This window comes from Pseudophryne corroboree, chromosome 1, assembly GCF_028390025.1.
Source record: "Pseudophryne corroboree isolate aPseCor3 chromosome 1, aPseCor3.hap2, whole genome shotgun sequence".
NCBI lineage: Eukaryota > Metazoa > Chordata > Amphibia > Anura > Myobatrachidae > Pseudophryne > Pseudophryne corroboree.
Window position 1 is genome coordinate 177,542,147 of NC_086444.1, and position 14,576 is coordinate 177,556,722.

General features: G+C 46.6%; 1 protein-coding gene across 4 annotated transcripts in view; it reads right to left on the bottom strand.

Moving 5' to 3' along the window:
* SSBP2 (single stranded DNA binding protein 2) overlaps positions 1-14,576 on the bottom strand; it is a 385,422-nt gene that overhangs the window by 255,648 nt on the left and 115,198 nt on the right. For 3 of the 4 annotated variants that reach the window (XM_063963930.1, XM_063963931.1, XM_063963928.1), the window contains exon 1: positions 2,222-2,316. The exons of the other annotated variant lie outside the window; for it this stretch is intronic. In XM_063963930.1, the coding sequence (XP_063820000.1) occupies positions 2,222-2,301 (80 nt within the window). In that variant the 5' untranslated portion in view covers positions 2,302-2,316. Of the gene's footprint in view, positions 1-2,221; positions 2,317-14,576 lie in introns of those variants that run through there. 4 annotated transcript variants of the gene reach the window in all.

Sequence of the window (14,576 nt, forward strand, 5' to 3'; positions counted from 1 at the left end):
ATGCCTGATTAGTTATGAACTAAAAAAAAAGTATTAGAACAGTTAAAGGTGAGCATGTTCATTTAAAAAAAAAAACACAAAAAACAAAGAAAAGAACACCTTTCAAATACTTGACAAAGAGAAACAAAAAAGGTGACATATTTACCCAAATTCTAAGCCGCAAACATTTATTTTCAGTACATTCTCGTACTCAAATTTGATTAAAAGGGGAAGGAAAAAAAACCTGACAGTGAACAGGAGAGAGTAAACAAAGTCTCCGAATGCAATCTGTAAAGCGTATCTCATGAGAGCGCACATTCTCAAATAGATCGCTTAGACAGATTACCAAGAGCTATTACAAAATGCCACTGCAAAATGCAGGCTCCTATCAGGCAGATGATTTATATCCATACCCTGAAAAATTGGCAGAGTTTGTTTTTTCCAACAATGCTTACTGCATAGAAGTCAGGACAATGATTCAATTACCGGATAAATGATACACCGTTTCAGATGTGTATTCACCATATCTTGCTGACATTATTTACACAATATTGCCAATGTAATTATTGTAATCATGCAGAGAGCAGACCACTAGCCAAAACTCTCAGGGACCAAAGCTTGTACTTGAAATCCATTATAGCGCAGGGGAAAATAGCTTACAAGTAGTCTTAAATGTAACAAATATTTGTATGTACATATAATTAGCGTCTTTTATTTTCAAATTCCCTTTCTTTATGGATTAAAAAAAAAATGGAAACATTTCACGTGCCACAGGATGATGTACGATTTCAATAAAGGGCCTGATTCAGGGTTGGTCGGAGGGCATCAGTACGAAATCCCGCCGGACGGGATCCCGGCGGTCGGAATCCCGACCGGCACAATCCCGACAGGGGGGCGAGCGCAACGCAGCCCCTTGCGGGCTCGCCTCGCTACGCTCGGCACACTAATTTATCCTCCCTCTATGGGTGTCGTGGACACCCACAGAGGGAGAATATGTCGGGATTCCGTCCGGCGGGATCTTGACCGCATCCCGGTCGGTGTTAGCATAGCTGCGGCTTCCTTGGAAGCAGCTGCAAAGCTTATATATGATAATGCAGCAGGAGGTGTCTGGTATAAATAGATGCCTCCTTCATGCACGTGTGATCCAGTGCTGCGTCCGAGGAGCATCGGATCACGCTGCGACACCAGCAGCCATCAGAGGAACCCTCAGGTTACGCAGACCAGCCGCCACAGCATTTGTCGTTGAGGCCAGGAAATCTCAGGTGGAAGACGGAGACCTAGCCTTGCCACTCCCACAAACCGTAAATGACATGCCTTAATTTTGTGAAACGTAGCCCATCGCCACCACCCCCAAACGGCTGCAGGCTGCAAGAACAATTTAATAATAAACGTCTACATAATATAATGTAGTCTTATAAAGCATAGTGGGCAATGGGGGTTATTGCGATGCGACCACAATATCCCCATTCTCAGCGCCAAAGCGCATACGTAGGTACCGTCCTGCGCGTTCGCCGAATTAGATCAGCTCACAATGGGTGCAAACACCTCTGCTTGTTTAACAGGCAGAGGCGTTTGTAGGGTGGGGGCGGAGATGGACCATTGTGGGGACAACACAGGGAAAACAAGGGGCGTCCGGATGGGAAAAAAGACGGCGGACCACTTGCATACGTAGCCTAGCTGCAGGGAGTCATCCACACTTGCTGCGACCGCAATTAAACTGCGGTCGCAGCCGCTGGGCAGGCCATTCAGCGTTCAATAGAAATTATTGCAGATTCTACTTTTTAGCAGAATCTGCAATCCCTACTGAATCACCCCCATTGTGGCTTTGCATCTGTCAATCAAAATGAAAGAGGCACTGAAACACCTGCACTCAGAGATCCAACTTCTCGCTGACCCTTAAGCACTGTAGTCATACACTTTAAGGGTGCTTCAAAACTCTTGGGACTCCTATATCCCAAATCGCTGTCACATTTGCATAAAAAGTCCTCCTATGTGTGGTCAAAATAACAGAAAGCGTCTTTCTGCCTTAGTGCCATTGGCTGAAACCGATTCATGAACTAAGAAGATTTATTTAAAAAAAAACCTCTGCAATTCACAACAGCATAAACTTATTAGTTAAACATTGGCAAGATAAAAATCACACACACAAACATAGATGCCAAACTTACAAACCTTCCTGTGCAAACAAGTCACTATAATAGACACTAGATACATTCCTTCTACAATACCCAGGAATGCTTACATTGTGTATGTCATTTCCACAGGCAGCAGAACCAGAATGTAGGATATGAACACACCGACGACGTTTGGGATCATTAACATTTTCACATCTTGCTCTTCTAGTCACTGTGCATTTTTGATTTACAGTCCCTGAAAAGTAAATACACCTTGAATATAAAATGATCAGATTGCCATTGAGGAATGCAGTAAGGGATTTTTGCTAAAATGCAGGACTGAAGCACAATCATTCTGTTATTTCTGTATGAATTCTAAAGTTTTTACAGGGGCAGTACCTATACGCAAGAGGCAAAACTTCAAATCTTCAGATGGCAGAGACTAGGCAGAGGGATGTAGTCTTTAGGGTTAGGATGCGGAAAGGAGGCTAGGGTTGGGCTGCAGGGGAGTTGGGGTTAGGGTTAGGCACAAGAGCAGGGGTGGGCAATTATTTCAGCTGGGGGGCCACTTAACACATTCCAGCGAATACTTGAGGGCCGCACACAAAATATCCTCTCCCTCCCTGGGCACAGTTGCCAGCTCCCCTCTCTCCCTGAGCACAGTTACAAGCTCCCCTCCATCCCTCCGCACACTTGGCAGCTCTCCCCCCCCCCCTCCCCAATACTGGGCAGAGCTAGCACCCCTGTCCCCCCTTGCCAGGCAGGTGATGCTGCCACTGCCAGCCAAGCGTGTGTATCTTAAGTGGTCTCAGATTCAGTGCTGTCTTGTAGTCAGGGGCGTAACTAGAGCTTTGTGGGCCCCATAGCAACATTTTGAAAGGGCCCACTTCTACATAGAGGGGAGGTACAGGGTGACACACAGGGTTAGAGTGGGGTTACAAATTGACACACAGGTACAAGGCATCACGCACACACACACGGGTGTAGGTGGGTACACACACAGCGGCAGGGGGTGTACACTGTCAAAAACGTTGGGAAGATAGGGGATTACAGGGTGTCGCTCACACACAGGCGTAGGGGTGTACACTGTATCATACATGGAAGAGGGAGCACAGGGTGTCACACACACACACAGGGGCAAGGGATTATAAGTGTCATACACGGGGAAGAGTAGGGTGAACAGTGTCATATACACAGGGATAGGGGGAACTGGGTGTCATATACACAGGGATAGGGGGAACAGGGTGTCATATACACAGAGGTAGGGGTACAGGATGCCATATACACAGAGGTACCAAACACTGGGGGATGGGGGGGGGGGGCAGTACAGGGTGTAGGAGGGTAGTGGGACACACACCAGGGGTGAGGGGGATGGTGGGGGTCACACACACAGAGGTATGAGGTACAGGGGGTCACACACAGGGGGGGCGGGGGTAGGTGGGTACAGGGCTCCCAGGGTGTTCACCTCTCTCTGAAGCAATCCACAGAGCTGCAGGGCGTCACATGCGGGACCCAAGTACAGGCCAATGGGATCCAGGCTGGTCTGTCAACAAGTGCTGTGCAGCCCCATGGAGCCGCGCCAGCAGTAATTTCAGGTGTGAGGCCGTAACTGTGACCGGGAGGCCAAGCTCTGTTTCCTCCTCCCTGGAGGAGTGAGGGTGTGGGGGATGCTGCCGCTGTTCCTCCATGATGCTCCATCTGCAGCAGGGGCAGGAGGCGGAGCCGGCCGAGGTGGTTAGGCAGGGAGCAGGAGACAGCCAGGCGTCCAGCTTACGGCTGAAGGCGGTGATTAAGATATTGAGCTGGGGCAGCCACACCTCCCTGCCCACAACCCTGCAAAGGACCACAGACTCTTGGACCCCCGACACCCTGGCTGGAGCAGGTGCGTGAAAGGGATGGGGAGGCGCGGTATGCCCAGGGAAAGAGGAGATAACTACTGCGCCCACGGCAGCTACTGTGGCACAATGACAAGCAGCTCAGCTGGCCGGGCCGCTGGTGGTAGGCAGCGGGACGGGCTGGATCAGTTATCGGGCCGCATCCAGCCCGTGGGCCCTATTTTGGCCCCCCTACACTAGAGGGAGATTTAAGGGTAGGAATAGGGATCGAACGTCCCAGAAGTGATGATAACATGATCACTGGGTCTCAGAGGATGCCACTAAAGCCTCCATGCTCGTTGCATTGAATCCTCTATATACAGCATCTGTTTACTCCACTCTTTAGGTGATGCAGGGGTTAATGTCTGTGCTGCAGATGACCCCTGCATCACCTAAAGAGTGGACTAAGCAGATGCTGTATATAGAGGATTCACTACAAGGAGCCAGGAGGCTCACAACAGGCACCCAATGTGCTAGCACATATGTATGGTTATATGCATTTACTGAAGAATATTACATAGAGTTTATGTTTTTCTTTTAAATTATGTTTACTTGAATAATCCTTAGTCCGTACAATTTATATAGCTACATCTGTAAAACGCCACCATATATCTATTCAGCCCTTGCAAACATAAGGAAGCGTTTGTATTATTATTTTATCCCGACAGGCAGAACTAGGTTTTTATACTACATGTAGGAGTAACTCTGCACCTTGACAAACCATGTTCCTGCAAGGGGTGCAAATACAGTTTTGTTTTTTTGTTTTGTTTTTTATTGGTGGTAAATACTGGATACATTTGCATGTAGCCCACAAGGACATCTTTATTATTACACCGCAATTTAGAGTTGGGCTAGACATGCTCGTTCCAAATCTAGCTCTCTCTGCACACATTACATCTGCCCCATCTGCAGTGCAGCATGGTTCTGCCAAGGAGCAAAGTAACCCCCTTTTTTTTTTTTGCTTTCCTCCCAACTCTGAATCAGCCCCTAGGCGTACAGATGTACCTGGTTAGGCACTCACATGCAAACACATGGTTCTGTATTCCAAGAGGTTTCTACTTCAGGGAGATTCAAGTTGGGATATTCGCTGTGGTACTGTAAAGCGAATAATTAGATATTATTGCACCAGTTTCTACACAAATGGAGACTGTATGTATTTAAGCGTCCAAATTCTAGGTAAATGAAAAAAAAGGGAGAAAAATACATCTGCACACTTGAATGATCTATATTAAAGATTTTATTTGTGAATGGATCAGTGAAACCCCAATATACGTGTGTCTAAATTAGACTTTAAGCCTTTCTGGGGGTGCGACCCTATTACAACCAGGATATCACAGTATATGAAGAGAACTAGAAAGGCGGTTGTTGAGTTGGGTGCACAATATCTATTTGTTGGATGGATTATCAAAATAAAATGTAGCTTTTATTGCTTATATTAATATTAGGAGGGTCCTTGTAGTAGGACACATACAGCAAAATATAGAGGTTAAAAACATAACATATACAAACATATAAGGGATATAGAAAAAAAAAAAGGATTGTGTAAGACAGATTCTTAAAAAGTGGGGTCACCACAATAACTCCTGCAACAAGTATAATTATTTGTTTTTGTGTAAAACAGTAGCCACTCAAGATTATATCTTGAGTGGCTACTGTTTCACACAAAAACAAATAATTATACTTGTTGCAGGAGTTATTGTGATGACCCCACTTTAAGAATGTCTTACACAATCCTTTTTTTTTTTTCTATATCACTTATATGTTTGTATATGTTATGTTTTTAACCTCTATATTTTGCTGTATGTGTCCTACTACAAGGACCCTCTTAATATTAATATAAGCAATAAAAGCTACGTTTTATTTTGATAATCAATCCAACAAATAGATATTGTGCACCCAACTCAACAACCGCCTTTCTAGTTCTCTTCATATACTGAATTCTAGGTAAACAATTAAAGACTTCCCATGACAAGAAATAGATAACTTTGGAACTGACAATTAAAAAAAAAAAAAAAAACAACAACACCACAACAATTTTTCCAATGAAGGAAATAGTACTATCGTTCTCACTAAATTTGTTTATAGAGTTACTAATACCACTTTCAGACATGTGACCTGGGAATTTGCCGGGTCTAGTAAACCAGCAAATTCCCGGGTCTCGGCTTTGTGACCCTGGTCAGTAGCAGGGTCGTAGACCCGGAACTTATTCTCGTGTTATTTCCTTTCACATATATAAAAATCCTAGCTTCATACGCATTCACATGCAAAAATCGGGGAATAGCTACATGTGTGAAAGGGGCATAATAGGTACTAAGAAGAACACGTGGGCAGGAGCACCAAGCTACAACCAAAGTACGTATGGGGGGGGGGGGGGGGGGGAGGAATTTACTATTATTATCCGACCACATTTGTATCTCTATTAAAACCTCCTCCGTCATGAGTGGATTATCTGACCCACTCCTTGGAGTGATGGAAAATAAGATTTTACTCACCGGTAAATCTATTTCTCGTAGTCCGTAGTGGATGCTGGGAACTCCGTAAGGACCATGGGGAATAGCGGCTCCGCAGGAGACTGGGCACAACTAAAGAAAGCTTTAGGACTACCTGGTGTGCACTGGCTCCTCCCTCTATGACCCTCCTCCAGACCTCAGTTAGGATACTGTGCCCGGAAGAGCTGACACAATAAGGAAAGGATTTGAAATCCCGGGTAAGACTCATACCAGCCACACCAATCACACCGTATAACTCGTGATATTATACCCAGTTAACAGTATGAAATATAACTGAGCATCACTAACAGATGGCTCATAACAATAACCCTTTAGTTAGGCAATAACTATATACAAGTATTGCAGACAATCCGCACTTGGGATGGGCGCCCAGCATCCACTACGGACTACGAGAAATAGATTTACCAGTGAGTAAAATCTTATTTTCTCTGACGTCCTAGTGGATGCTGGGAACTCCGTAAGGACCATGGGGATTATACCAAAGCTCCCAAACGGGCGGGAGAGTGCGGATGACTCTGCAGCACCGAATGAGCAAACTCAAGGTCCTCCTCAGCCAGGGTATCAAACTTGTAGACTCTTGCAAAAATGTTTGAACCCACCCAAGTAACAGCTCGGCAAAGTTGTAAAGCCGAGACCCCTCGGGCAGCCGCCCAAGAGGAGCCCACTTTCCTCGTGGAATGGGCTTTTACAGATTTAGGGTGCGGCAGTCCAGCCGCAGAATGTGCAAGTTGAATCGTGCTACAGATCCAGCGAGCAATAGTCTGCTTAGAAGCAGGAGCACCCAGCTTGTTGGGTGCATACAGGATAAATAGCGAGTCAGTTTTCCTGACTCCAGCCGTCCTGGAAACATACATTTTCAGGGCCCTGACTACGTCCAGTAACTTGGAGTCCTCCAAGTCCCACGTAGCCGCAGGCACCACAATAGGTTGGTTCACATGAAAAGCTGATACCACCTTAGGAAGGAATTGGGAACGAATCCTCAATTCCGCCCTATCCATATGAAAATCAGATAAGGGCTTTTGCATGACAAAGCCGCCAATTCTGATACACGCCTGGCCGACGCCAAGGCCAACAGCATGACCACTGTCCACGTGAGGTATTTTAGCTCTACGGATTTAAGTGGCTCAACCCAATGCGACTTCAGGAAATCCAACACCACGTTGAGATCCCACGGTGCCACTAGAGGCACAAACGGGGGCTGAATATGCAGCACTCCCTTAACAAAAGTCTGAACTTCAGGCAGTGAAGCCAGTTCTTTTAGGAAGAAAATGTACAGAGCCGAAATCTGGACCTTAATGGAACCCAATTTTAGGCCCATAGTCACTCCTGACTGTAGGAAGTGCAGAAATCGACCCAGTTGAAATTCCTCCGTTGGGGCCTTCCTGGCCTCACACCAAGCAACATATTTTTGCCATATGCGGTGATAATATTTTGCGATCACATCTTTCCTAGCCTTAATCAGCGTAGGAATGACTTCCTCCGGAATGCCTTTTTCCTTTAGGATCCGGTGTTCAACAGCCATGCCGTCAAACACAGCCGTGGTAAGTCTTGGAACAGGCAGGGCCCCTGCTGCAGCAGGTCCTGTCTGAGCGGCAGAGGCCATGGGTCCTCTGAGATCATTTCTTGAAGTTCTGGGTACTAAGCTCTTCTTGGCCAATCCGGAACCACGAGTATAGTTCTTACTCCTCTCCTTCTTATTATTCTCAGTACCTTGGGTATGAGAGGCAGAGGAGGGAACACATACACCGACTGGTACACCCACGGTGTTACCAGAGCATCCACAGCTATCGCCTGAGGGTCCCTTGACCTGGCGCAATATCTTTTTAGCTTTTTGTTGAGGCGGAACGCCATCATGTCCACCTGTGGCCTTTCCCAATGGTGTACAATAATTTTGAAGACTTCTGGATGAAGTCCCCACTCTCCCGGGTGGAGGTCGTACCTGCTGAGAAAGTCTGCTTCCCAGTTGTCCACTCCGGGAATGAACACTGCTGACAGTGCTAACACATGATTTTCCGCCCAGCGGAAAATCCTTGTGGCTTCTGCCATCGCCATCCTGCTTCTTGTGCCGTCCTGCTGGTTTACATGGGCGACCGCCGTGATGTTGTCTGACTGGATCAGCACCGGCTGGTGTTGAAGCAGGGGTCTAGTCTGACTTAGGGCATTGTGAATGGCCCTTAGTCCCAGAATATTTATGTGTAGGGGAGTCTCCTGACTTGACCATAGGCCTTGGAAGTTTCTTCCCTGTGTGACTGCCCCCCAGCCTCGAAGGCTGGCATCCGTGGTCACCAGGACCCAGTCCTGTATGCTGAATCTGCGGCCCTCTAGAAGATGAGCACTCTGCAGCCACCAGAACAGCGACACCCTGGCCCTTGGAGACAGGGTTATCAGCCGATGCATCTGAAGATGCGACCCGGACCACTTGTCCAACAGATCCCACTGGAAGATCCTTGCATGGAACCTGCCGAATGGAATTTCTTCGTAAGAAGCTACCATCTTTCCCAGGACTCGCGTGCATTGATGCACTGACACCTGTATTTGTATTAGGAGGTCTCTGACTAGAGATGACAACTCCTTGGCCTTCTCCTCCGGGAGAAACCCTTTTTCCTGTTCTGTGTCCAGAACCATACCCAGGAACAGTAGACGCGTCGTAGGAACCAGCTGCGACTTTGGACTATTCAGAATCCAGCCGTGCTGTTGTAGCACTTCCCGAGATAGTGCTACTCCGACGAACAACTGCTCCCTGGACCTCGCCTTTAGAAGGAGATCGTCCAAGTACGGGATAATTATAACTCCCTTTTTTCGAAGGAGTATCATCATTTCGGCCATTACCTTGGTAAATACCCTCGGTGCCGGGGACAGACCAACGGCAACGTCTGGAATTGGTAATGACAGTCCTGTACCACAATTTTGAGGTACTCCTGGTGAGGAGGGTAAATGGGGACATGCAGGTAAGCATCCTTGATGTCCAGTGATACCATGTAATCCCCTTCGTCCAGGCTTGCAATAACCGCCCTGAGCGATTCCATTTTGAACTTGAACCTTCGTATATAAGTGTTCAAGGATTTCAATTTTAGAATGGGTCTCACCGAACCGCCTGGTTTCGGTACCACAAACATTGTGGAATAGTAACCCCGGCCTTGTTGAAGGAGGGGTACCTTGATTATCACCTGCTGGAAGTACAGCTTGTGAATTGCCGCCAGTACTACCTCCCCTCGAGGGCAGCAGGCAAGGCTGATTTTGGGTAACGGCGAGGGGGAGTCGCCTCGACCTCCAGCTTGTATCCCTGTGATACTACTTGCAGAACCCAGGGATCCACCTGTGAGCGAGCCCACTGGTCACTGAAGTTCCCGAGACGCGCCCCCACCGCACCTGGCTCCACCTGTGGAGCCCCAGCGTCATGCGGTGGACTCAGAGGAAGTGGGGGAAGATTTTTGATCCTGGGAACTGGCTGTCTGGTGCAGCTTTTTCCCTCTTCCCTTGTCTCTGTGCAGAAAGGAAGCGCCTTTGACCCGCTTGCTTTTCTGAAGCCGAAAGGACTGTACTTTATAATACGGTGCTTTCTTAGGCTGTGAGGAAACTTGAGGTAAATTTTTTCCTTCCCAGCTGTTGCTGTGGATTCGAGGTCCCAGAGACCATCCCCAAACAATTCCTCACCCTTATAAGGCAGAATCTTCATGTGCCTTCTAAAGTCAGCATCGCCTGTCCACTGCCGGGTCCCTAATACCCTCCTGGCAGAATGGACATTGCATTAATTCTGGATGCCAGCCGGCAAATATCCCTCTGTGCATCCCTCATATATAAGACGACGTCTTTAATATGCTCTATGGTTAGCAAAATAGTATCCCTGTCCTGACAGGGTAATAGACCACGCTGCAGCAGCACTATCCATGCTGAGGCAATTGCAGGTCTCAGTATAGTACCCGAGTGTGTATATACAGACTTCAGGATAGCCTCCTGCTTTTTATTAGAGATGAGCGGATTCGGTTTTACTCGGTTTTACTCGGTTCTCAAAACCGAATCTTATTGGCTATCCAAAACACGTGACATCAGTGAGCCAATAAGATTCGGTTTTGAGAACCGAGTAAAACCGAGTAAAACCGAATCCGCTCATCTCTACTTTTTATCAGCAGGCTCCTTCAAAGTGGCCGTATCCTAAGACGGCAGTGCCACCTTTTTTGACAAACGTGTGAGCGCCTTATCCACCCTAGGGGATATCTCCCAACGTGACCTATCCTCTGGCGGGAAAGGGTACGCCATCAGTAACTTTTTAGAAATTACCAGTTTCTTATCGGGGGAACCCACGCTTCTTCATACTTCATTCACTCATCTGATGGGGGAACAAAACACTGGCTGCTTTTTCTCCCCAAACATAAAACCCTTTTTTTTTTTTTTTTTTTTTTTTTTGGTACCTGGGTTAATGTCAGAAATGTGTAACACATTTTTCATTGCCGAGATCATGCAACGGATGTTCCTAGTGGATTGTGTATATGTCTCAACCTCGTCGACACTGGAGTCAGACTCCGTGTCGACATCTGTGTCTGCCATCTGAGGTAGCGGGCGTTTTTGAGCCCCTGATGGCCTTTGAGACGCCTGGGCAGGCGCGGGCTGAGAAGCCGGCTGTCCCACAGCTGTTACGTCATCCAGCCTTTTATGTAAGGAGTTGACACTGTCGGTTAATACCTTCCACCTATCCATCCACTCTGGTGTCGGCCCCACAGGGGGCGACATCACATTTATCGGCATCTGCTCCGCCTCCACATAAGCCTCCTCATCAACCATGTCGACACAGCCGTACCGACACACCGCACACACACAGGGAATGCTCTGACTGAGGACAGGACCCCACAAAGTCCTTTGGGGAGACAGAGAGAGTATGCCAGCACACACCAGAGCGCTATATAATGCAGGGATTCACACTACCCACAGTGATTTTTCCCTTATAGCTGCTATAATACACAGATTTGCGCCTAAATTTAGTGCCCCCCCTCTCCTTTTAACCCTTTGAGCCTGAAAACTACAGGGGAGAGCCTGGGGAGCTGTCTTCCAGCTGCACTGTGAAGAGAAAATGGCACCAGTGTGCTGAGGGAGATAGCCCCGCCCCTTTTTCGGCTGACTTCTCCCGCTCTTATAATCATGATGTGGCAGGGGTATTTTACACATATATAGCTTATTAGGCTATATTATGTGTGATTTGCCACTTTTAAGGTACTCTAATTGCTGCCCAGGGCGCGCCCCCCCCAGCGCCCTGCACCCATCAGTGACCGGAGTATGTGGTGTGCACAGGGAGCAATGGCGCACAGCTGCAGTGCTGTGCGCTACCTTAATGAAGACCGGAGTCTTCTGCCGCCGATTTCCAGGACCGTCTTCTTGCTTCTGGCTCTGTAAGGGGGACGGCGGCGCGGCTCCGGGACCGGACGATCAAGGTCGGGCCCTGTGTTCGATCCCTCTGTAGCCTAAGAAGCCCAAGCTAGCTGCAAGCAGGTAGGTTCGCTTCTTCTCCCCTTAGTCCCTCGTAGCAGTGAGTCTGTTGCCAGCAGATCTCACTGAAAATAAAAAACCTAAAATAAACTTTCTTTTTCTAGGAGCTCAGGAGAGCCCCTAGTGTGCATCCAGCTCAGCCGGGCACAAGATTCTAACTGAGGTCTGGAGGAGGGTCATAGAGGGAGGAGCCAGTGCACACCAGGTAGTCCTAAAGCTTTCTTTAGTTGTGCCCAGTCTCCTGCGGAGCCGCTATTCCCCATGGTCCTTACGGAGTTCCCAGCATCCACTAGGACGTCAGAGAAACAGGGGTGTGCCAGGAGGTCCCCTTTTTAAGCGTATGCATGCAGGGTCCTAAACTAGGACTCACATTTGTTGGTGGGAGGTATGAAGTTAATCCTCGAAAGAGCTCAATAAAGTATATTACATTTCTTACCTTACTATAACTATATAACATATATATTAAGAATTTTGGAAACATTCTGACAGCTGGTTGATTTTCTCATGGAGTCCTAGTGATGAAACGCGTAGAGGCCTGGTGTACTTATATTTATACAATACTAGAGCAAATCATCACAGTGTACCTTACATTGCTGTGCAGTTGTGTATCCATAGATTGTAAGCTTGCGAGCAGGGTCTTCCTACCTCTATGTCTGTCTGTAATTACCCAGTTTGTCTTATCACTGTTGTTTCAAATGGTAAAGCGCAATGCAATATGCTGCGCTATATAAGAAACTGTAAATAAATAAATAAATATCCACAAAGCTGTGCAACACTGCAAGGACTTCTCTTTTCATAGACAAGCAATCTGATCTCACTAATTGTATGCATTTAGGCCTAGATATTAAATTGGGACAGAAATCAGGCATATGTTCTCCCACAATGATTCCATTCACCATATGTAGAGTTACATGCAATCTTGCGGGGCATTCAATTTTAATGGTACGATTCGTCTGGTATTCATCACTTACGCTATAGAAAGTGCTAAAGACACCTGGAAAAAAAGACATATGTAGTCTTACATCCAACCCTACATAGTCCGCAGTCATGTCAACATGCCCTACGTCAGAAGGCCCTGCACTCCTCCTCAGGAGTAAGAGTAGATGTGTTGGAAATGCATACAACTATAAAGAATAATAATAGTAATTTGCATGTGAAACTGCACATAATACACTCCAGGAAAGGCGCACATTCAGCTCAGAATCAGGCCCTTAAGGTGGGTCACACAGGATGATGTGCATATGATCGTCAGCAACGGGACCAGCATGGGTAAGTGCATACAGGCTTGCTGATGCTGACAGCGACGGAAAGGCGGTGGATGGGGGGTAGCAGATCCATACTGCATTCGGCAGTACGGCATTGCTAGCGACAACCTCAGATCTTCCTGCATGTACAAAAAGATCTGAGGATGTCGCTAGCGCCCGGCGGGTGCACTCATTGGCATCCTGTCATGTGTACACATGGCACGTTTTAAACAATTTGTCGTTTAGATCGGTCGAAAGCAGCCAGATAGTTTATAATAGCGTACCGTGTCTACACAGCTTCAGGGTTTTAATGAGCTATAGTAAATAAAGATGGTTTTAATACACTAAGGAGTGCCCCCACTGATTTGTTTTTAAAATAGTTCAGATTTAATTTTCAGTTTTTGTTAACTTGTGTCATTTTTTATTACGTTTTCCGTGGAGAAAAATACAGAACAAAAAAGAAAAAAGTACAGAAAAGAAGCATACAATACTTGTATCACAGTGTCATAAACACCACAATAAAGAGTACCTGGTTGACATCAAGTAAAATGGTTTGTGGTTATTAAACATACATACACTAAATAGCACATACAGTGAGCATACAGTGCAAATAACCAATGCATCGTAATGTATCACACTGAACAGACAAACATGGTATCTCAGAACCAACAAGGATTTTAGCAGGTTAAAATTGAGAGTAGACCAAAAGTAAGAACAGAGAAGTATCACAGTAGATGCCCCATAAATAAAGAGGATAAAAAGAAAAAAATTCCAGATACTATCCCACTCTACAGATTTAATTTTCAGTCTAACAAGTCAAAGCAGCAATCAACTGTATTATACATAATAAATATATACATAATATAAATTAAAATGATAGTTGTTCGTTAATTTACGTTGGTTGGAGATCTAGTATATACAGTAGGCATATCTTGCTTCCCTGACGCACTTTGTGTAGTGGCCGGACCCCTTTTTGGTCCCCCAAGGGACCCTGCTCTTCTCACTATACAACTCTCAGTCTGTGGCATCCTGTTGCCTCCATTCCCCTCTTCACATCATGTCAGTGCCCCTGTGAAATTAGCGTGGTTTTTTTTAGTTTCTTATATAGCGCAGCACATTATGTATCTCCCAATATACTCTGTGCTGCTTGGGGACCGTGCTACTTCCACTATATAACTCTCTGTGTGTGGGTTTGTGCTACCTGCATTCCTGTCACATGCAGCCCTGTCATCACTGACATATTATGCATGTCCTGATATAGTCTGTGCTGCTGGCCCACCCCTAGGGGTGCTAGTGGTGTGTTACCCCCACAGTGTTTGTTCCCCAAGTGTAAGTCATATGTGTAGCAAGTTTGGTATAAATTGGTCCAGGCATCCA